This window comes from Bufo bufo, chromosome 1 (assembly GCF_905171765.1).
Source record: "Bufo bufo chromosome 1, aBufBuf1.1, whole genome shotgun sequence".
NCBI classification, from domain to species: Eukaryota; Metazoa; Chordata; class Amphibia; order Anura; family Bufonidae; genus Bufo; species Bufo bufo.
The window spans coordinates 437192282-437215811 of NC_053389.1; the positions used below are offsets into that span (position 1 = coordinate 437192282).

At 44.5% G+C, this 23530-nt stretch overlaps 2 protein-coding genes across 4 annotated transcripts in view; one reads left to right on the forward strand and one right to left on the reverse strand.

The window, feature by feature from the left end:
- Positions 1-22954, reverse strand: part of CDC25C (cell division cycle 25C) — a 62428-nt gene extending 39474 nt beyond the window's left edge. Inside the window, exons 1-7 of one of the 3 annotated variants that reach the window (XM_040406970.1) lie at positions 22791-22954; positions 20337-20567; positions 18251-18342; positions 13083-13128; positions 5501-5530; positions 4341-4374; positions 469-543 (exon numbers count right to left, since the gene is read on the reverse strand). In XM_040406970.1, coding sequence (XP_040262904.1) covers positions 469-543; positions 4341-4374; positions 5501-5530; positions 13083-13128; positions 18251-18342; positions 20337-20524 — 465 coding nt within the window. In that variant the 5' untranslated portion in view covers positions 20525-20567; positions 22791-22954. Of the gene's footprint in view, positions 1-468; positions 544-4340; positions 4375-5500; positions 5531-13082; positions 13129-18250; positions 18343-20336; positions 20568-22768 lie in introns of all 3 variants that reach the window. The other 2 variants (XM_040406979.1, XM_040406987.1) reach the window with 2 other exon arrangements.
- A 308-nt stretch (positions 22955-23262) lies between these two features.
- The window catches only part of LOC120978759 (oocyte-specific histone RNA stem-loop-binding protein 2-like), a 63638-nt gene continuing 63370 nt past the window's right edge, over positions 23263-23530 (forward strand). Inside the window, exon 1 of the mRNA XM_040407099.1 lies at positions 23263-23306. Coding sequence (XP_040263033.1) covers positions 23299-23306 — 8 coding nt within the window. The 5' untranslated portion in view covers positions 23263-23298. The remainder of the gene's footprint in view (positions 23307-23530) is intronic.

Sequence of the window (23530 nt, forward strand, 5' to 3'; positions counted from 1 at the left end):
AATATGACATATTTTCAGTTGTTTCACACTTGTTTGTTATGTATATAATTCCACATGTGTTAATTCATAGTTTTGATGCCTTCATAATAATGAAAATAAAGAAAACTCTTTGAATGAGAAGGTGTGTCCAAACTTTTGGTCTGTACTGTGTATATATATATATATATATATATATACACACACACACACACACACACACACATATACATACACACACACACACATACATACTCACAGGTGCAAAAGTCACCACAAAAAAGCTGAAAAATGCCAGCAAAAATCTATGTGCAAACCGACCCTTATAAGTTTCTCCCAGTGTGAGAATGAAAGTGCTTTTACTATGTAACTGGCTGTAGGACAGCACAACATCCAATCTCTTATCCCACTGAAATCTTCAAGATTGCACAGGTGAAAGGACACATTTTCACAATAGTCACATCAGTGACATACTGCAGAACATTTACTTACATTTTCTTTATTATTTGTGTTGTTGCGACTTCCCGAAGATTTCTTAAAACTTGGTGTGCTGCAGAGAAGCCTAGGCTAATTGTGGAGATAAAAAAATAGACTTAATGTCACATAATGAGAGGAATTATTAAGCCTTTAAGACATTACTGGCCTAAGGAAAGCTGCAAGAAGACTGCATGTGTTTACAAGAGTGCTGGTGCCTTCTCAAACAGCTGATCGGTGGGGGTCCTGGGTGTCGTACTCCCAGCAATCGGACATCCAGAGGCTAGTTTGTCAGTTAAAGTCTTGGAAAACCCCTTTAAGGCCTTGTTCCCACATCAGTTATTGTGAGCAAAAACTAGGTGGGGGTCAAAAACACAGAATAGTTGCAGATCTTTCCATTATACCTTATCTCTGTGTAGCCTCCACTCCTGGTTTTGGCTCACAAAGGCCTTATACACACGGCCGTTGTTTTGGTCTGCATCAGAGCCGCAGTTTTGGCGGCTCAGATGCGGACCCATTCACTTCAATGGGGCCGCAAAAGATGCGCACAGCACTCAGTGTGCTGTCCGCATCAGTTGCTCCGTTCCGTGGTCCGCAAAAAAAAAAAAAAAAAAAAAAATCTATAACCTGTCCTATTCTTGTCCGCGTTTTGCGGACAATAGGCAGTTATAGTAATGGCTGTCTGTGCCGTTCCGCTAATTGCGGAATGCACACGGACGCTATCTGTGTTTTGCGGATCAGCAATTTGTGGACCGCGAGACACACAACGGTCATGTGCAGGAGTCCAAAAACTGATCAAATAACTGATGTGTGAATAAGGCCTTAAAGGGGTTTTCCAAGACTTTTTTTTTTTGCTTAATAATAACCCCTACACTGCGATTTATCCATACAGAAGTAAAATAATAATTTTGGTTCAGTAGAATTTGCTAAAACCCTATTTTTATAATATGTAAATTACCTTGCTACCAGCAAGTAGGGCGGCTACTTGCTGGTAGCAGCCGCATCCTCCGACCCTAATGACGCCCCCTCTGCTTGTTGATTGACAGGGCCAGCGGACTCACTCGGCCGCTTCATCCTCAATGCGCCTGCGTCGGGTGTAGATGTGACGTCATCGGCGCATTGAGGATGAAGCGGCCGAGTGAGTGGCCGCCTCTCAGTGCGCCTGAGCAGATTGAAGATAGGTACGGCCGCGGCGCAGGCGCCAGATATTGAATGAAAACAGGCAGGGCCAGCGGAGAAAGATCCCGTCCGCTGGCCCTGTCAATCAACAAGCGGAGGGGGCGTCATTAGGGTCGGAGGATGCGGCTGCTACCAGCAAGTAGCCGCCCTACTTGCTGGTAGCAAGGTAATTTACATATTATAAAAATAGGGTTTTAGCAAATTCTACTGAACCAAAATTATTATTTTACTTATGTATGGATAAATCGCAGTGTAGGGGTTGTTATTATTAAGCAAAAAAAAACAAAAAAAAAAAAACGGTTTAGTGGGCTGACAGAAGCCCTTTAACTGACAAACTAGCCTCTGGATGTCCGATTGCTGGGAGTACGACACCCAGGACCCCCACCGATCAGCTGTTTGAGAAGGCACCAGAACTCTTGTAAGCACATGCGGTCTTCTTGCAGCTTTCCTTTAGCCGGTGATGTCAAGGTCATCAGTCATATGGACTAGGCACAGATCAGTACCATTCAAGCACACCCACTATACAACGTATGGCACTGTGCTTGGTAAGCTGCGGCACTTACAGGACCACCGCTGCCTTCTAAAACAGCTGATGCAGGGGTTCCTGGTGTTGTACCCCCATGATCAGATACTGATGACTCATCCAGAGGATCGGTCTTCATTTAAAAAGTCTTGAAAAACCCCTTTAACTACATAAACACTTCTTAAACTGATAGATTAGCTGAATGCAAATAATACCGTACATTGATTCATTAACTGGCCATCTGTCTACTGTCCAGCACAATGCACCAAAAGGATCCAGCACACGGGTGCTCAGATAAAAATCTTCAGGCTTTATTGTAAAAAGACGATAAAATACAGTATATAGCCCAGTACCGCACATTCTTAATCATGGCCCCCATGGTTTTTATCAGAACATCCGTGTGCTAGATACTTTGGTTTATATGTATCTGCTCCTGCTCTGGGTTTCCAGGTTGTGGAGTTCTGCACAATAAGATCTAAGTACTTTGTACAAATCCCTACTTTACTGCCTGAAAGACACCAAAACCTCTTACACGCAGACATTTAAAGGGAACCTTATAGTGTGGAAAAATAGCTTTCCAAACGGGGAAGATTTATCAATTTTGCCGCAATTAGCACCATAACTAACTTTAGAGCAGGAGATGTAAATTGAGCCCAAATTTATCAAATATACAGGGAATAATAAAGGTTATGTAGTGCAGATTTGTCACAATTTCCTTCAAAATGTTGCATTTTTAAGCAATTGTGATGCAAGTTTGCGGGAGACAGGCAGGAAATACTGAATTTAGCCAGCTCTGCAGGACCAAAAGTCACATTTTTAATTCGTGCCTGTGACTTTCCATTGTCTGGAGTATGCTTACAACATTGCCTAAGGCTGGGTTAACACGAGCGGATGCCGTGCGTGACATCCGCTCCGTGAAAGAGTGCCAAGACCCGATGCAGACTGCAGAGGCACGGAGCATTAACATGACTGATAATGCTCCGTGCCTCTCTGATCTCTTTACTACGAAATCACAGGTGTCTCATAGTAAAGAGATCACAGAGAGGCACGGAGCATTATCAGTCATGTTAATGCTCCGTGCCTCTGCAGTCTGCATCGGGTCTTGGCACTCTTTCACGGAGCGGATGCCACGCACGGCATCCGCTCGTGTGAACCCAGCCTAAATGTGCGCCATTCCATAAATAGGATGGTCCTAATGACACTATTAACCACACCCACTTTGTTTTGGGAGATTTCTAATGGTGTAAATGCTTTTTGTGGAGCGAATACTGACATTAGTATTTGATAAATTTGGCGCAAACTAGATGGCTTGGAATTCTGGCACATTTTGCACTACTTTTTTGGCGCAAATTGATTGATAAATCTCCTCCATGAATAATCTTTACCTGCATTAAGTAAAAGATGACTTCATGATGTGAAGCAGACTGTACGTGTGTGGGATTTTGAACAGCTTCAGATGACCTGTCTGCTTCAGGGAGCGCAGGGATCATTAAGAATGGGAACAGCCACATGACTATTTAGCCAAGCCGCTCCACCTCCATGACTACAAGAAGCCAATTTAGACACAACAAATGTAGCTAGGAAAGTGCAACCCTTCCATAATGCAGATACTGAGCTATGGGCAGTATCGTTCCTAACAATCTGCCCGTGTAAATGTGTCGCCGATCACCGGATGAAGAGTGAAACGCTCGTTCATTGGGCGATACGGTCGTTCATGCAGGCACCATCAATAGCAGCAGATTGTGTGGTCTAAACAGCGATCTGCTGCTCAGAAACCATGCAGCGATCTTCTTCACTGTATGAGGATGAAGGATCGCTATTGTGATCGCTCATGCTCATGCAGTGAAGGAGATCGCTGCATGTAAATAGCAGTTTCCCTTTAAATATTCCTGTTACCAACCCAAAGATTGTCTGTGACAGATCTCAGATCCACCCTATATTATACATATTGGCCTCGGACCCAACCCCCCACCTCACTGGAAGACCATGTTTTAATGCCATTTCGGGTGGTTGTCTCAAATATTATATGTATTGTGCTATATTGAAAAATAAAAAATATGCAGTCACCATTAACTTAACATGAAGACAAAATTGCAATTTCATTAAAGTCACCAAGCAACGTTATTGTTGTTAATATGCTGGAGGTATGGCAAGACTATACGAAGAATTAAAATAAAAAGGTACTCACCAAGACGCTATTACTTTTTTTTTTATGGCACTTCCTGTGAGATAAAATGAAGTTAAGAAAAGCTCAATTCAGTGACAAACACAAATACATAGTCCTTCCCAGCTACTAATAGGTGTACGCCACACACACATGATACAAATCAGACTTCTAATGCTAGCACTGGGCGAGCTGTACAGAATCTATCGGTTTATCTTATTGAATACAGGGGGATTCAAGAAGAATGGTGCAAAATTATAGCCTCAGTATTCATAACCGAGAGAACATAACACAGATATATGCATCTATACACTACAAATGTTTGATGTGAGCTCCATAGATGACAAGGTAGATGTCTAGACAGTAGTCCAGTTCTGTCCAGACGCGTGCTAGTATATTTATGGATATGGACTCCACTTTTTCAGAGATGTGCTGTCTCAGGTCGTCCAGACCCAGAGTCTGGTGAGCAGATACACTGGGAGTGGGGAATTTACCACAGTAAAATAATTTGCTCCTAGATGGCATAGATTTGAGTTTCTGGCGCAAGGCAGGGCAAAGATGCATCTGCCTCGTAGTAAATTAGTCACATCTTACTCCAGTGCAAGGCGATCTAGACGAATGGCAGGCTTCATGAATCTCACTCAGCCCCACACTAAGAAGTCGCAGGGTGTCTAGTGATCATGAAGACCAGCGCAACATTGGTGAATCATTTATTCTGGCAGTTTCAGCTCCTAAAGAATTTGTAATCTGTATGGCGTACAAGGCAGACGTCTTCGTAAGATACGCCATATCGTGGTTTGTGCCACTTGTAGTTCCATACTAGTCAGCCTGGGCGACTTTCTAGGACTGTGCTCGTACAAGCCGGAATCCTTTTTTACTACAAATACTTCTACTACAGGCCTTTATTTTTGCACCATCCTTTTCGTACATAGGCCATTATATTCAACAGTATATGTAGTTGATACACATAGAAATTACAACTGCTTAATGGTTTAGATGAAGAAAACTTGGTGCTGAACCCATACTTGCACTTTTTTTCCCCATACACAGATACATTACCCTTGTTATATTTAGAATAAAGGCCTTGAAGAAAAAGCCTTTGATCACCAGCTTATCTATATAAAAGAAATCACACAGCAATGAACCTACTTGAAATAACCTGCTACTAGACACTAGGGACTTACTTGGTTTTAATTTCAGGTTCTGGGGTGAAACTGTTAAGGAAACAGAAAAAAAAAGGACAAGTCATTCAGGTATGAAAAAGCTCAGAGAATGGCTGTCCAAAAGCAGGTCCATCAGTTAATAAAAAAAATAATTATATCCAATAACACAGAACGCTCCATGCTGCGCAAAGGTTCATAATAAAATCAAGGAAATAACTGCTGCCCAGTGACCAACAAATTGTATTACCAAGGTCCTAAAAGATTTAAGGGCAACATTCGAATGGTGTTCATTTTTATAGAATATTTATTTTAAAACACTAAGCACAAAAAGTGTGAGCTCGTGAGCTCCTCCCTCCAGCTATACCTTTCCTACAGGGACTAAGCTAAAACAGTGTGTAAAAGTAGTAGAAGCAAAAGAAAAAACGGGAAAACCAAACAATGTACAAACCCAGAATCACACAGGCCACGGCGAGGCCCGCAGCCAGAGAAAATGGGTGGGAGCTGTGTCCCCCAATGAACGGAAGAGAACAGATTTTACGGTAAGTACAAAAATCTATTTTTCTCATCTGTATTATTGAGGGGACACAGGCTTGACCCTGGGACATTACAGAGCATAACGAAGAAGGCCTCCGGCCAACCAGAAAACCTCAGTCTGCATTACTCTACGCCCAAGAGAAGCATCAGAAGATGCAAAAGTGTGTACTCTGTAAAACAATAATTACTCTTACCGATAATTGTTTTTCTTGAAACCCATGACGGCACCCATGCGACCAGGACCTCCCATCCAGGACAGGAAACCTGCAGAGATAAAATGGTTCACACCCCCACCACACCTCAGTGATTCTAATAAACAGACCTCCGGAGGCGTGCCAACCACCAAGAACAAGAAGGTTGAAAACAGAAACCAACACACAAAGTGGTAAAGAATAGAACCAATCTGGTAAATTTTAGCTCTTCTAATATCTTCTAAGATATTAACTTTACCAGCTACCGTGTATATGTGTGTGTAATTATTTTTTTTTGTAGTGAGGGAAATTTTGGGGGTGCAGTCATGGGTTTCAAGAAAAACAATTACCGGCAAGAGTAATTGTTTTTCCCTCACCCATGATGGCACCCTTGCGAGAATGAACTACAAGATAAAGAAATTAGGGGGGGCTACAGCTTGTAGCACTTTTCTCCCAAAGGCTGCATCTGAGTCAAGATTGCAGTCTGTAATGTCAAAAAAAAAAAAAAAAAAAAAAAAAAAAAGGTATGGGGAGAGCTCCAAGTAGCAGCTCTTCAGATCTGTGCCAGAAAAGCATCCGCTCTCTCCGCCTAAGAGGCGGCCACAGATTTGGTGGAATGAGTCCCGGAGGAGTCAGGTTAAGGTAAGAATAAGCCAGGGAAATAGAATGCTTTACCCATATAGAAATAACACTAGTAGAGACTTTGCGCCCTCTAGCTTTACCCAAAAACTGAATAAGGAGATTCTCATCTATTCTCCAAGATGAAGTGGAGTCTAGGTAAAATACTAAACACCTGCCGACATCCAGGCAATGGAATCTTTCTTCCAACATATTGGTTGGATTTGGACAGAAGGAGGGAAGAATCACAACCTGACTTCTATGAAAAAAATCAGAGACCACTTTAGGCTGAAAGGATGGAAGAGGTCTAATAATCACCTTGTCCTCTAAAATAGTATATGGAGGAAAGGCAGAGAAAGCGTGAATTTCTGAAACCAGTCTAGCAGATGTTCTAGCTAAAAGGAAGGCCAGGAAACGGCTTTTGCGATAGGGTCAAAAAGGACCATATTGAAATCCCAGGGGGGAGACAAGGGTCTTAAAGAAGAGTGTATTCTTGACGCTGCCAACAATAATCTTTTAATCCGCGCATGATCTGCTAATCTGGAATCAAAAAAAATAACTTAAAGTAGCTACCTGGACTTTCAATGTAGATGCTGTAAGATTTCTGTCTAGCCCTGCTTGTAAAAACTCTAGGATCTTTGGCATTTCAGGAGACTTAAAGGGGTCTGGGCTATGACCTAAGAAGGCTGAAATAAACATTCCAAACTTTGTTATATTTTCTTGAGGTAACCGCCTTTCTACTCTTCAGCATAGTGGAGACTACTTTGGCGGATAATCCCCTTCTAGATCAAACTTCCCTTTCAAAATCCACACCAAGAGACTGAGAATTTCTGGGCTGGGATGGACTAGCGCAGTGATGGCTAACCTCCGGCACTCCAGCTGTGGTCAAACTACAACTCCCAGGATGCTCCATTCATTTCTATGGAGTTCTGAGAACAGCCAAGCAAGTGTACATCTTCTAATTTGTAGTTTTACCACAGCTGGAGTGCCGGAGGTTAGCCATCACAGGACTAGCGGATCCTGGTACAGAAGATCCTCCTTCAATGGAAGGGGCCACGGAGGCTCTACTGTCAACTTTAGCAGACTGGAGTACCTGGACCTCTTTGGCCACATTGCAGCTATCAGGATAACCGAGGGCCCCTCTCTTTCTATTTTCTTCAATTATTCAATAAGGCAAAATGGAGGGAAGGCATACCCTAACTCTTGGCTCCAGTCCTGTGCCAACCCGTCTATTGCTAATGGGCTGTCCAAATGTTGAAGGAGAAGAACCTCTCTAATTTTCTGTTGGCTCTTGGCAAAAAGGTTCACTTGCAAAAAAAATTATTTGTTTAGACACCATTCTCCTTGTTTTAAGGAGACTCGACTTAGGAAGTCTGCTATAATGTTCTCCTTCCCCTTCAGATGCACTGCACTGCCTTCTCTCCTCTGTTATATAAAAGATCTTCTGCCATAGAAGTAAAAGGGAAGGGATTCTCGTTTCCCCTTGACGGTTTATGTAGGCCACTTTTGTAGAAACTGTGTTTTACCTCTGGTATAGCCAACTTCAGTGCCATCTCTACTGCCTTTAACTCCTTGAAATGGGAGGATGCTTTCCTCGTGTTTGTCTCATCTCCCCTGCCAGCAACAGATCTGGCAGTGGGCCCTCCAACCTCAAGGGTTGGCGTCTGTGGTAATTATAGTTGGGTTTACAAATGGATAGATTCTCTGAACTTGTCCACCCCAACAGGGAGTCTGGTCTTTGAAGAAAGGTGGAAACTCTGATCCAAGGAATAAGGGGAGCCGTCCCATGATTTTAGGATGTTTGCTTGAAGCTCTCTGGAGTGGATCTGTGCATAAGGTACTGCTGGAATCGCTGATGTCATCTGCCCAAGTGCCGCCATTGCTTCCCTGAAAGTACACTGGTAAGAAAGGAAGACTGACCATACTTGTTCTTTAATTGACTCCTTCCTTGGAAGCGGAAGAAAACTTATTTGCAGACGGGAGTCCAGCTGAATTCCAAAAGCAGCTACTTCTGCTACTACTTCGGTAAAGACTCTGGGAGCCTGAGAAACCCCAAAGGGCAGCGCTCTGTATTGGAGATGCAGTAACTCTCCCTGGACCCAGACTACTGTTCTTAAAAACTTTTGGGAGGAAGCATGGATTGGAACATGGTAATATGCATCCTCCAAATCAAAGCTTGCCATTCAGCAATCCTGGAAGAGGAGATTTACAGTTGATTTTATCATCTCCATACCAAATGGTTTGTAGACCAGAGATTAGTTTAATTTTTTTTAGATTTAAAAATCACTCTGAATGGAACACGTTGCCCCTCTCTGTTTTGGGAACCGGGCAAACTACCTCTTTGTCCAAGAGGGAGTAAACTTCTAACTCCAAAGCATTGCTTCTTTCCGGATTTTTGCAGTTCTCCCGGGCGTGTCTTTCTTCTCCCTGGCACGCAGCGCATCCAATCAGCGCACTCCGCTCTTAGCCAGGGAGAAGAAGCTCCAGTTCTCGCGGCTCAGGATGGATGAAATCGCTCCAGTTCTCGTGAATCTCGCAAGAACTGGAGCTTCTTCTCCCTGGCTAAGAGTGGAGCGCGCTGATTGGATGCGCTCCATGCCAGGGAGAAGAAAGACACGCCCAGGAGAACTTTTGCAGGCCCGCCCAGTTGAGCCAAATGGCTCATTAGCATAGAAGGCGGGAAATATTGCGGGGGGCAACGCGGACAAACGGGGACACCGAGTGCAAAATGAACAAGTGAATAAGCACCACCGGGGGCCGGCAAGTAAGGGTATATCTTTAGTTTAACTTGTATTTTCAGGTGAAAGGTCCTCTTTAAAGCGAACCGGTTACCATGATTTTGCGCATAGAGCTGGGGACATGGGCTGCTAGATGGCCACTAGCACATCCGCAATACCCAGGTCCCATAGCTCTCTGCGCTTTTATTGTGTTAAAAACTGTTTTGAGTGATATGCAAATTACCTGATATGAGTCCTGTAGTCGGAGATGAGTCAAGCGTCAAGGAGCCCAGCACCGCCCCGCGTCCTCCGAATCTCCTCCTTGCCGGCTGACGTCACAGAGCTGGAGCGCCGAAATCTCGCGATGCGCGAGCTAGCGCATGCGCAGTGTCGGCATCATGTTCATTCCCTGTGCTGGCATCAGCACAGGGAACGAACTACGCATGCGCTAGCTCGCGCATCGCGAGATTTCGGCGCTCCAGCTCTGTGACGTCAGCCAGCAAGGAGGAGAATCGGAGGACGCGGGGCGGTGCTGGGCTCCTTTCCGCTTGACTCATCTCCGGATACAGGACACATATCAGGTCATTTGCATAACACTCAAAACAGTTTTTTAACACAATAAAAGCGCAGAGAGCTATGGGACCTGGGTACTGCAGATGTGCTAGTGGCCATCTAGCAGCCCATGTCCCCAGCTCTATGCGCAAAATCCTGGTGACAGGTTCGCTTTAAACATTACAGACCACTTACGTAGCGTTCTGGCATAACTTAAGATGAATAAAATGGTACCTTTGTTGTGTTCTTCTGTGGTTCACCTGCTGCAAAAACGGACTTTTATTCATATGTAAATGAGGGCTTGCAAGAGCCCTGGGGCAGCGTTAACTTTTTTGGAGCACAGGCTGCTCTGCCTCTTTTGTTAATATCCCAGCCTCTGCCCGCCCTTCTCTTCCTTGCATCCTCCTCCTCTCCCAGCGAAATCCCGCGCCTATGCTCTGCCTCGCTTGGACGGGGCATGCGCACTGCAATGCCCTCCTCTTCTCCTGCGCAACTCTGATCCACCTCCTTACAGTTGGGCTTGCGCCGTTGGCCGGAGCATGCGCGGGATTCCGCTGGGAGAGAAGGACGCAAGGGAAGAGAAGGGCGGGCAGAGGCTGGGGCAGGGATATTAACAAAAGAGAATGAGCAGCCTGGGCTCCAAAGAAGTTAACGCCGCCCCTGGGCTCTTGCGAGCCCTCATTTACATATGAATAAAAGCCCATTTTTGCCGCAGGTGAACCGCAGAAGAACGCAACAAAAGGTACCATTTGATTCATCTAAAGTTATGCCAGAACGCTATGTAAGCAGTCTATAATGTCCAAATGTGGTGACAGACTCCCTTTAAGCCAGATAGCTGCATTAGTCATGAAAGCTGCGCTGGCAGAAAAACGGATCACATCAGTAGAGGCATCCGTCAGGAAGTCTGCGGCTTTAGAAAAGGTAGGGAGGTTAGATAGTAAATTCTCTCTAGGTCTTTTATCCTAATATGCGACTCCAGCTGATCTAACCAAAGCCTTAAGGACCTGGAGACCCACAAGGCGGCAATGGCCGGCCTAAGACTTGTTGAAGCAGGCTCCCAAGCACGTCTAAGATAGACGGATCTCCTAGGCAGCCTAAGTCATTAAATGGTAGAAAAGATTTTTTGGGCTATTTTAGCCACCGGGGCATCTACAGTGGGGGCCCTGTCCCAGACACCCGCTACCGACTAGTTAAATGGATATTTTCTTTTTACAGAATTAGAAATGAAAAATTTTCTATCAGAATTTTTCCATTCTTTTCTGATAAGGGCTTCCATATTTTTATGAACGGGGAATACTGCATTTTAGGGCAGAGACCCTCAAAAACCTGGTCAGCAATAGGTTGTTTTACATCCTCTAATAATTGCATGGTGGTTTTAACAGCTTTAAGTAAAAGCTCGGTATCTTCTGGTGGACAAAGAGCCCTCCCCGCTGAATCCTCATCCGAAGAGAAGAAATCATCTGATGAGGCCTGGCCGGATTCTCTATCCTCGTCCTCCCCAGAAAAATCCAAATCAGAGTCCTTATTATAGGTAGACCTTTCTGGAGATCTTGGGCGACTCCGACCGAGTGATTTAGTAGAAGATTTATAGGGAACCCGTCACCGGGATTTTGGGTATAGAGCTGAGGACATGGGTTGCTAGATGGCCGCTAGCACATCCGCAATTCACAGTCCCCATGTGTAAAAAAAACCCGATTTGATACATATGCAAATTAACCTGAGAAGAGTCCTGTATGTGAGATGAGTCAGGGACAGGACTCATCTCAGGTTAATTTGCATATGTATCAAATCGGGTTTTTGGGTATTGCGGATGTGCTAGCAGCCATCTAGCAACCCATGTCCTCAGCTCTATACACAAAATCCCGGTGACAGGTTTCCTTTAACTTCTGACCGTACCAAGGCCTTAATATTTCTGGATAAGCTGTGAGACTCCTCCATAACCAACTTATCTATACATGCTTGACATAGAGGTTTAATATAAGAGGCTGCTAAGGCTACTCTACATCCTTCATATTCTTTATGTTTAGTCTTTCCGGATGATTTCTTTGGCGTTTTTGCTACCTATAACAATAAAGCAAAACACCCAAAATTAATTAGGAGAGGATAAATCTCACCAGTAGTAGAGTCAAGCTTCCCCACTCCTCAGGATCAATACCGGGCTTGTGGGCCTCGAGGGCTCTAGGGCGTCGGCGCATCTTGCATCACCTGGTTCCGACATGCTGGTGTAAACCCAGATCCTGCACAGCACTGTGTGCACACAAGGCTGGCTGCCTTCTCCTGCTGCCAATTTATAAAATGCGCCTCGGCTCCTTTTAACCCTAGGCCCAAAAACGCCTAATCCAAAGCATGAGGATACCCACACCTCTTCCGGGGCCTGGAAATGACATCATTGAGCCGGAAGGGGCCGTCCCGTTGCGCATGTGCAGAATGCCAGAGAAGTGCGCACCACCATCTTAGAAGCGGGACACCAGGCACCCCGCTGCAATGGGCCGGGAGCCGCCTGAACACGGCCACGGCGGCTCCCCAATGAGGCTTGGGAGGAGGCAGGAGGAAGAGCAGGTTCAGGCAGCGGCTCCCCCAGGAGACTTAAGCCGCCAGGGATAGGTCCCTTTACGGTGTAATAGATCCGGACCTCCCCAGCCTGCCGAGGTGAGAACCAAGCAACGGTAGGAGCCAGAGCTCCTCAGGTACCTCCTATCCGGAGGACAGGAGGTCCTAGTCGCATGGCTGCAGTCATGGGTAAGGGGAAAAGGTGTGTAAAGAAGTGAGAAATGCCATTTGCTGAAGTGAGACAACCCCTTTAACATTTCCAGCTTATTTCCCCTCTCCTCACTGTTAGCATATGCACACTCGGCCAAGTTCAGTGTGCATGCATATTGGCGATGGGAGGAATAGCTGTTAGCCATACGCTCATTTCTCAGACAGCTACCCAACCTGTATGACCACTTTTATCCAGAAGCTATTATGCAGTACATTTGCACGATTACTCACAAGTCCTCAGGGTGGCTGCACATGGAATTTGTAGGGTCTCCTCTTTCTGTATATAAAGAAAAACAGGGAAAGAAAAAAAGAAGAAGAAATCATCATCACAGAATAAAAAGTGGAATCTAAGCCTTATTACTATCAGGAAATGGTTCTACTCTCATAAAACCACCACTTCTATTTCTACAGTACCTCAAAGAAACTTTTTGTTGGAGCAGGTAGAGCATCATACAATTCTTACCGAGTACTATATTCTGGCTTAAGATAGTTTTTCTGCTGGATGTTACCGGAATGTCTGCTGATCCCATTAACTATAATCTGGTTGCTACCCAACAAATATGCCAGGTATCGGCCGGAAAAAAAGTGCTGCATGCAATGCTTTATGTCCGGCCAATTCCCGCCATTCTATGCCGGAACAGCCTGCCAGAAGGCTGTACCGCAAATGAAGAGGCCTTAGACATGTAGACTGTTTAGTCAAGCATCAGGGTAAGATCAGTTTGCCACCTCTACTGTAAAAGTAACAGGTCGTGCTGCTCAAGAAACCTTGAAGGCTGAAAGTGATGCAGTTGGGCCTACTGCATTGGTAAAATGGGTGTTCAGTCCAAATGTCATATTTATGAATTCCTGCACCACTATTTTGACACTTACAAATAGAACCCCATTTACTTGCATCAAACTAGGCAGAAAACTTAAAAGGGGTTGTCCCATGAAAAACATTCTACAGTTTTCAAACCAGCACCTGGATCTGAATACTTTTGTAATTGCATGTAACTAAACATTTAGCATAGCCACTGAGTTATTCAATAAAATGTATCGGTATAGCGCCACCTGCAGTTTGTTTTTTCTTATTTTTGTCCTGCTCACTGAGAAAGCGGCACATGCTTAGTTTCAGCCTTCAGCTGCCCCCTGAGCTGTGATAGGGAGAGCGGAGACACGCCCCCTGAGCTGTGATAGGGAGAGCATGGACACGCCCCCTGAGCTGTGATAGGGAGAGCATGGACACGCCCCCTGAGCTGCAGCAGAAAAGACACTCCCCCTGAGCTGTCAGATTGATATAAATCTAGCAGAGTAATGAATGAGATCTGTGGATCCATGTGAGGTACAGGGCTAGTTCTAGTTTTGTTAGAAAGAGACTGTCATGTACTATATTATGTCTGATTTTCATTCATTTCTGATTCAAAATTTATACCCAATCCAGCGGCATACAATTACCCATTAGTGACTTTGCCCTAGTCCACGATTTCCATCTATTCTGATAAATTGCCTTCTGCGACTGCCGATTCCATAATCTTCTCTCATATTGCTAAGTATTTACTCTGTATTTAATTTACCCAATCTTAGGGACCAGATAGAGCATGACAATGAGGAACCTTTACCGGTTTCTAAAATACGCATGACTACCCATCTCCCCTCTCATGGCAGGCTATCTATTCTCAATATCCTTAAAGGTTTTTAAAACTGAACCTGAAATCACATTCTCCACGGTGGAAATTCCGCTATTCTTCCACACCTTGACATTTAACTCTGGAACCAGGTATTGGAGAGACTCTATGGGGGTTATGTGTGCCACTGATGTTGGGGTGGCATGACTCGAATCATGGTATTTTTTCCACATAGCTACCGATGTAGAAACATAAAAAGCAGGATGAAGGCCCGAGTAGTCGTCATGTAGTGCTGCCATGAGTAGAGCGCGCAAATTGTGACCTGGGATTTGTGCTTGTTCTATTTGCACCTAGTGTTTCCCCACTTCTCCTTTCCACCAATCTTTTAGTTGATTTATTCTAGAGGCCAGGTAATAGTCGTACAAGTTAGGCAATCCCAGACCCCCACACTTTTTATGTCTGCACATAATGCTTCTCGTTATCCTTGGTTTAGTTTTATTCCAGATAAAAGCACTTAACATTCTGTTGGCTTGGTTAAAAAAGGAAATTGGAACTGGAACAGGGATAGTGCGGAACAGATATAATAATTTTGGCAAAATGTGTTGCTGAAATGCAGCAATACGCCCTAACCAGGATAGCTCCGTTTTGGCCATGCTATCTAAGTCTGGTTTAAGTGCCTGCAGAAGGGGCGGGGGGGGGGGGGGGGGGGGGGGGAGTTAGCTTTATAAAGTTCTTGGGGGGTAACTGTCACTTTAAAACCTAGATATTGGAACATAGATTCCTGCCAATCTAAATGAAATTCTGTTCTCAACTTAGCCAATATTGTCGCTGGGATCCCCAACGATAGAGCCTGGGATTTGCTTTCATTAATCTTGTAATATGATAGTGCTCCGTAAGACCGAATGATATCCATCACCGCTTTCAAGGATTTACTAGGGTTCGTTAGGGACAAAATAATGTCATCTGCATACATGGAAATACAGTGTTGCCTATTACCGATTTGTATTCCGGTTACGTCACTTGCTTGACGGATCGCCTGTGCCAAGGGTTCCAAAGATAAGATAAATATCAAGGGAGATAAAGGACATCCCTGTCTCGTGCCATTAGAAAGTGTAAACGGGTCGGACAATACTCCATTCGTGAAGACACGGGCTGAGGGATTGAAATATAGTACCCTTATGGCTTGCATAGTAGACTCAGGGAACCCCATTTTACGGAGTACAGAGAAGACAAACGACCAGTTCACTCGGTCGAATGCCTTCTCTGCGTCCAGGGTAACCATAACCGTCGGGACATGGGCACGGTTTACATAGTCAATTAAATTCAGTACTCTTCTTGAGTGGTCTGTGATTTGGCGTCCTTGTACAAAGCCCACCTGGTCAGGGGCCACTAAAGATGGAATGATATTTGCTAGGCGGGATGCTAAGATTTTTGCATAAATTTTGAGATCAGTGTTTAATAGGGAAATGGGGCGGAAATTTTGAGGTATAGCAGGATCTTTACCAGGCTTTGGCAAAGTTACTATAACCGCTTCCAACATTTCATTAGGCATAGTACCCATGACCATGGCACGAGACAGGGATGCGTGGAGGTGAGACAACAAGTGATCGGAGAAGATCTTGTAATAGGAGTTCGGGAGCCTATCTGGACCCGGACTTTTGTGATATGGCAGGCCCTTTATTACCTTATAAATTTCGGCCTGGGTGATAGTGGCGCTAAGGGATTCACTTTGGCGTTTATCCATAGCAGGTATCGCTAGGGATCCCAAGAAGTTCTCTATGTCCCCAGGAGAAACCGGAACAAAGCCAGATTCCTCTTGTAAATTATATAGTTGAGAATAATAGGATCTAAATCTATTAGCTATAGCTTTTGGATCAAACAACTTGTTAGTCTTGGAGCAGTCCCACAGAAATGCTATTTTCGATTTCGCAGCTCTTGCTTTTATCCGACTTGCCAATAGCCTCCCTGCCTTATTGGCTTGGGAGTAATAAGTAGCTTTAGTTTTCTTGAGTGACAACTCATATGCGTGCAGGAAACTTTCCCTCAGTTGGGATCTAAGTACCTTCAGCTTTTCCGAAAGTTCTAAAGAAGGGGAGGTCTTGTTTAGTGCTTCTGTAGCCTGTATTTGTGAAAGGAGGTCATTTTGATGTTTTTCTCTCAATTTCTTGTGTCTATGACCTATTTTTATTAGGATTCCCCTAATAAACGCTTTATGGGCTGCCCATACTATAGAAGGGTCTGCTACAGAGGCAGTATTAAATTTGAAATATTCCTGTAGTGCTGCAGATATTTCAGATTGATAATTGGTGTTAGCCAAAATGAAGTCATTAGCCCTCCATAACGGATTTGGTGGGGTAGTAAACTCCTCCCCTATTTCCAAGGTTACCGGGGCATGATCCGACCAAGTGATCGTTCCGATCGAAGATTTTTCAGAGACACTTAGTGACATTCTATCCACAAGGAACAAGTCTATGCGAGAATACGTTCTATGCGCAGGAGAGAAATATGTAAAGTCCCTTTCCGATGCATGGTGAATACGCCATACGTCAAATAGGGAATTGGCTAATAAAGAGGGCATGAGAGATGTTGCATTCAACCTGGAAACAGAGGAGGAGTCTTGGGATGGGTCAGGTGCTACATTAAAGTCGCCGCAGATAATTACTCTTCCTTTTTTTAGGGACTGAATTTTCTTAAAAAGCTTATTAAGAAAACGCACCGGTCGGATATTCGGGGCGTACACTCCCACTAGGGTATAGACTATGTTATTAATAGAGCACACATGAATAACATAACGCCCCCCTGGGTCAATTACCGTTTCCTTTTCAGTGTATGCCACCGAGCTACGTATGGCTAAAAGAACTCCCCTCTTTTTACCGGAACTATGGGAATGTAACAGGATCGGAAAGGAAGGGTGTTTCAATCTTCTTACATCAGCCTCCAATATGTGTGTCTCCTGCGCGCAAAATATATCACATTTACTCGCTAGTGCCTCTCTCCACATCATCCGCCTCTTAAATGGACTATTCAAGCCCCTTACATTTAAGGAAGTAATCGTCAGCACCATCGTATACTATAAGAGGCTGCAAATGAGAGAATATTCGGACAATACGGAAGGAGGCACCCGCTAACTTCTTGCACAGTGAACAAATGACTGATGAGGTATCGGCACGGCACAAAGAAAAAATGCATGTAAAAAAGAATAAACATTAACAAAATAAACCAAAACTGACCGCCCTGAAAAAGGGACGGTAAAGTAATAGCACAAGGGTTATATCTCACATCCCCTTGCGAACTCTGTTGGGGGCAGGCTATCTATTCTCAAATTTAAGAGGATCACCTGCAGTGAAGGGATTACCTACTATAAGCACATATGTATTTTATTGACTGCCACTATTTAGACAGCAGGTATAGTACATGGCCTGGTCCCAGTCACATTTACTGTATTCTTGTTTAATAACCTTTTCCCAATCTCACATGTAACAATTAACTGGCAGTACCCCAGCTGCAGTTCCCTATATATCCCCCTATGTTAGTCCTGAACAAAATGTACAATTTTAGAGGGGTGGGGGGGGGGGGGGTTATCATACCTCTTTAGGATACTAATAATGTCATACTGAGCAATAATACTTTTTAACTCAAGAAAGGGTACTTGAAAAATTATAGACTATGCATTATTAACTAAAAGCACCTTCCACTAGAAGAGCACTCATATGTGCGAATGACCACTTCACTTTAAATGTTTGCTAGATACAGAGTGCAAAAAGAGATTACAGATAAAAGGTGTAGAAGTCTTACCCTTTGGCATTTTAACAGGCGACGCAAAGTTCTGCAATCCAACTTCATCACCACTGAGATCGGACAAGTTCAAGCAACGTTTAGGAGTTTCACTGCACAAATAAGTATATTCACAAAGTTAGGGTCACAGTTTGCAGATCTGTTCACACTTCTATTAGTTATTTTCCATAAAATTGCAGTCCAAAGCAGCAGCATAGGAGGAGGTTGAGCACGTGCTTAACCAGAGCTCCAGAGACAGCCAAATACAGTGTATGGTTATCTCCGGAACTCCTATAGAGATTGATTGGATTGAGCAGCAGTTTGCATGCCTGACCTGCCAATCCTTTTATTTCAAGGGAGTACGAAGGGTATAGGATGTCCGTTCTTGATATCCAATAGCTATCACCTATCCTGTGGACAGTGGAAAACTTAAAGAGGACTTTCATGGTTTTGTATTAATTGAGATAAATACCTTTACTTGGGGGTACCCCTCGCTGATGCTGCCACCCCGCCTGATTTTTTAAATACTGCTCCTGCACCCCGCTGTGCCCCCCTGTACTTTTCGCACTCAGTATGTTAATACTGAGCATCGGTACAGGGAGGAGGAGACGCCAGGGTTTCTCAATGGCCGTCTTCTCCCTCACAAAAGAGAGCATCACAGCCAGGGAGAAAAAAAAAGAAAGCTCACCTTCTCCCTGGCTGTGACGTTCTCCGCTTTGATTGGATCGCGGCATAGCATACCGAGCGCGGTCATGTTTTCACACAAAAAAAAAAAAAGCTATTTTAGCATATGTTGCTGCAGCAGCATTATGCATAAAGCAATCTATAGTTTCTTCACATACCACTGTTTTCCTTGAGTTTTTCCCTTACTTACGGCTGTTTAAACATTTACAATATGAGGACCTTCTCAAGATGGCTCCTCTGCCAGTTCTCCGAGGCCAAAACTGCTTTCCCTAACTTCACATACTCCCTGCAGGCCAATCAGATTGGATTACCGAGAGACACGCCTCCTCACTCTGAAGCCTAATGCAGGCATGCAGTGTAAAGGACCGCCCTTCTGTTTACACTAAAGGGAAGACAGACAAGCCCTAGCAACGGTCTTCAAAGGGAGCAGTGGAAAGGGACAGGAGACATTAATGAAATCTGTTATTATAAGGTAACCACAGATCTTTTAGCAATCATTGACAGACTAACTCAGGTATACATGTCTAGCACTAATAAACTAGCAAATAAAAAATATGACAGTTACCCTTTAACAACTGAATACCCCTTTAATTGCGAGGACAAATTTAGAAAACGAAGGCCATTAGTACACACAAATATAGGGTATGTGATGGTTAGACAGGCTGTTGCAGTTCACACTGTCGATAAAATATAAAAAGGATCTGATGTAACAGAACCCCTTTAAAGGAGTATTCCCATTTTGGACATGGGGGGCACATTGCAAGGATGTGCCCCCATCTCTTGTTCGGCTATTTCCGTAAGCCCTATAGAAGTGAATGGAGTGGTGGCCACGCTTGTGCGGTGCGTTTCACGATCATTTCAATGGGATTTCTGGAAAAAGCAGAGCGCGACGTTCACCTATTTTTGGCAATCCCATAGAAGTGAATAGCTGCGCGGTGCATCCTCCTGCACTTTGTGGGCTCCATGCTAATGATAGGTGTAGGTCCCACCTCTGGAACTCGCACTAATCAGACATTGAGGGCATATCCTAGCGATATGCCCTCCAATATACAAAATAGTAATACCCCTTTAAGGCTACATTTACACGACCATATCTGTTTGGCGGTTGCAATATACAGATACCTGCTATGTGCTCCCATACTTTCCACGGGCCCCATTGTCACAATGTCTATTCTTGTCCACAAAATGGACAATAGGACATGTTCTATAAATTGCGACATGGCCGCACAGATCCGGACAGCACACGGATGACATCTGTGTGCTGTCCACATTTTTTTGTGGCCCCATACAAATGAATGTGTGGAAAGGAGTTAAAAGGGTTGTCACAACATCAGCTGTGTGCGACCGCAAGTTTTTCTTACAACAAACTAAAATTGTATAACACAAGAAAAAGTAGGTCTAGATGCACTTCTAAAATACTTACTCAGTGAGTGTACTCAGGGTACTAAAGCCCACAGCAAGGTCGGTGATTGGCGTTAATGGCTGCTCTGGAGAGAACATAGAAGCATCTTTGTCTCTTAGCAGATTTAAAATCATTCGACAGTTTGTACGGAAATGAAGACCAGAAGAGGACTTTATGCCATCCGATGTTATGGAGTGATTGTCCGCCATGGCTGCACACGTCAACTCTTAAAGAACCTGGCGGGCTGGAGCTCTACGAAACAGGAATATATGAACAGATATGTAACATGTCTACACGATCACCTCCATTTACAAGAATATATTGAGCCCCTGGTCGCATTATTGTAGTGTACCCTGGATTTTTTTTCCCACTGGACCAGAGTGCTGTCGCTTTGCATTTGCTTCCTTGGTTGTCCATCTGATTTCTGATGGCCTGACTTGTACCCCTGACCTAGGTTCAGCTCACGGTTTCTCCACAACTTCTCCACTCTGTTCTCCCAAGTAAACTTACCACAGAAGAAAATCACTATTAAAATATGAGAATGTGTGTTTGGGGAGATGGGGGATGTCGGGGGTTTGAGTGCCGTTGAAAAGTGAGAGCCAAGGACCCCAATAAGTTCAGGATCTGAATGAACTGTCTCTGGCATTTATTTTATTTTTTTAACTGATGACCTATTCTCTGGATAAGTCATCAGTATCCGATCGGTGGGGGTCCGACTCCCGGGATCAGCTGTTTGAGAAAGCACCAGCACTTTCAGTAGCACCAAGGCCTTCTCCAGCTTTGCCTAGGCCATTTGACGTCAAATTCATTGGTCACACGGCCTAGGCGCAGCTCAGCCCCCTTGAAGTGAATGGAGGTGAGCTGCAGCACTACATTTAAGTGAATAGTTTTCTCATTAAACCAGACAGCACACGTATGGCATTCATGTATGGTCCAGAGGTCCATTTAAAATCATCAGTTTTTAGCTTTCTGAACACCTTCAACATTATAAAGGATGTTCAACCTCCAAAAGGCAGGGAATGTGTTAAAAAAAAAAAAAACAAGACATCCTATACTCACCGGTTTGATCCTCCTCCACTCTAACACTGCCCTCCCTGCCAATCTTTGTCTACGTGGCTGCAGGGGTGACACCCATATACCCCACATGACTACTGAAGCCAATCAATAGTCTCAGCGATATATGGCACCAGATCGTCGAGTCCAGCGGTTGCCTGCAGAAGTGAATGGGAGAAGGCCCGGCCACTGGTCTTCTGGTGTCTGGAGAACAGCAGCTCGTGAAACCAGCTGGTGGGTGGGGGTAATGAGAGTTGGTCCCCCAACAATCAGATATTGATGACCTATCCTAACAATAGGAGCCATGGAGGTGGAACACACAATGATCCTCCTGCAGTCACTCTTGGCTCTAGGAACTCATTAGACGGATGAACTCACACAAGGGCATCACACAAGATATGTGCAGTAAATATATGAGGCTATAAAATAAGGTCCTTTAAAAAATTAAATAAAATACAAATATCTTATGCGGCAAAACTGCAGTTATCTGTCAGGCAGATATGTAAATGATTAGACACCGAGTCTTGCCATAAGAGGGCGTAAACGTGCTTCCCCAGCTACCATTAAAAAAAAGGCTCTCAGAGGCTACTTTTGGGTAGTGTTACTCTTGGTGAGAGATTACAGACTGCTAGACATGCCTCTGACATGTTGCCCAGTTGTCAAGCTTTGAGATGGAGCACATCAGCGTCACCTGCGGATGTTTTTATCCGTGCACAGGAAGCAGCAGCGGCGGCGGACCACGGGCGGCGCGGGGAGCCAGGTAAGTATATTCAGTGTGAGGGGCCCGGCATATGGGGCAGCTTTCTATACTCTTGGATTACCCCTTTAAGAGATACTTTTTATGATCTCCACTAAATAGGACATATGAAAAAAATGAAAATGTTTCAGCTCACCTTTCACCAGGTGCACAAGATTCAGAAACACTCTTAAAAGAAAACCAGAGACCTTTCCGATCCTACAGGGTCCTTAGTCTATGGCTAGGGACACTATGTTCAGAAACTCGTCAGTAGATGCGTTTTTTGGGAGATTGGATATGGTGTATGTTGCTTTTAATGAATGTAAATAAAAGGGATACTATTTGGAGTGCTGGATCAGTTGCACATGGTTTTCTTCTAAATATATGACATGTCTGATATCAACTCCTCTGCTGATCTTTAGAAGATGGCAGAGACTACTACATCTTTTAGGACAACCTCTCTCTTACATTGGGGGAGGGGCGCTGCCCAGGAGAACCTCACGTAGCCAGCTGGACATGGGTGATCACCCACCACATTTATGGTGACTCACTGACTATCATCATGCATGCACTGGCAGCTACCCCTGGCAATTAGAGGTGGTGCCCCCAGCAATCAGATCAGTCCCTTCCATTCTATAAACTGCCCCCTCTATGAAAAACGTACAGATTTAAATTATGATTCTCACATGTAGATGGAAAGCCGCCGTCCTCCTCCGTGCAGGTGACCCTCCGTCACCATGGGCAAGCCCGTCAGCACATGCCACCTCAATGACTATCCTCTCCAGGCCCCCTGCCCCGCACCTCGACCCAAGCCCGGAAACCAGAAGTAAATACCATAGAGCGACCAGAAGCAGAGCACTCGGGAAATTGAATTCTTCCGCCCCAAACACTGACCAATCAGAAAACAGCATTAGGGTCATAAGGCTCAAATTGACCAATGAGGTAAAGAAAAGAGGAAAAGGCTCGGACTACAAGGAGGCGTCGCCCGTTTTAAAACAACCTCTTCTCTGATTGGTGATCATAGAGAAACGCTAGGCCTAGCAGTCTGTGATTGGCTCTCGAGTTGCACGTCGATTCTATGGAGACGGCTCTAATTTATTCCTAAATTATGCATACAAGCTCCGCCCTCGATGACGTCGGCGGGACTTTTAAAGCTCCGGGAGAGGAGGGGCTCTGATCAGCTGTTCTTGAGCCATGCAGCGGTAATGAGTTTGTAGTGATGCGTTATTGGTTGTAGCTGGCGCTGTGAATGGAGGGCTTGTGTGTGTTTTCCTATGAGTGTAGGAAGTGCTGGGTAAGGGTACTTTCACACTTGCGATTTTCTTTTCCGGCATAGAGTTCCGTCACAGGGGCTCTATACCGGAAAAGAACTGATCAGGCATATCCCCATGCATTCTGAATGGAGAGCAATCCGTTCAGTTTGCAT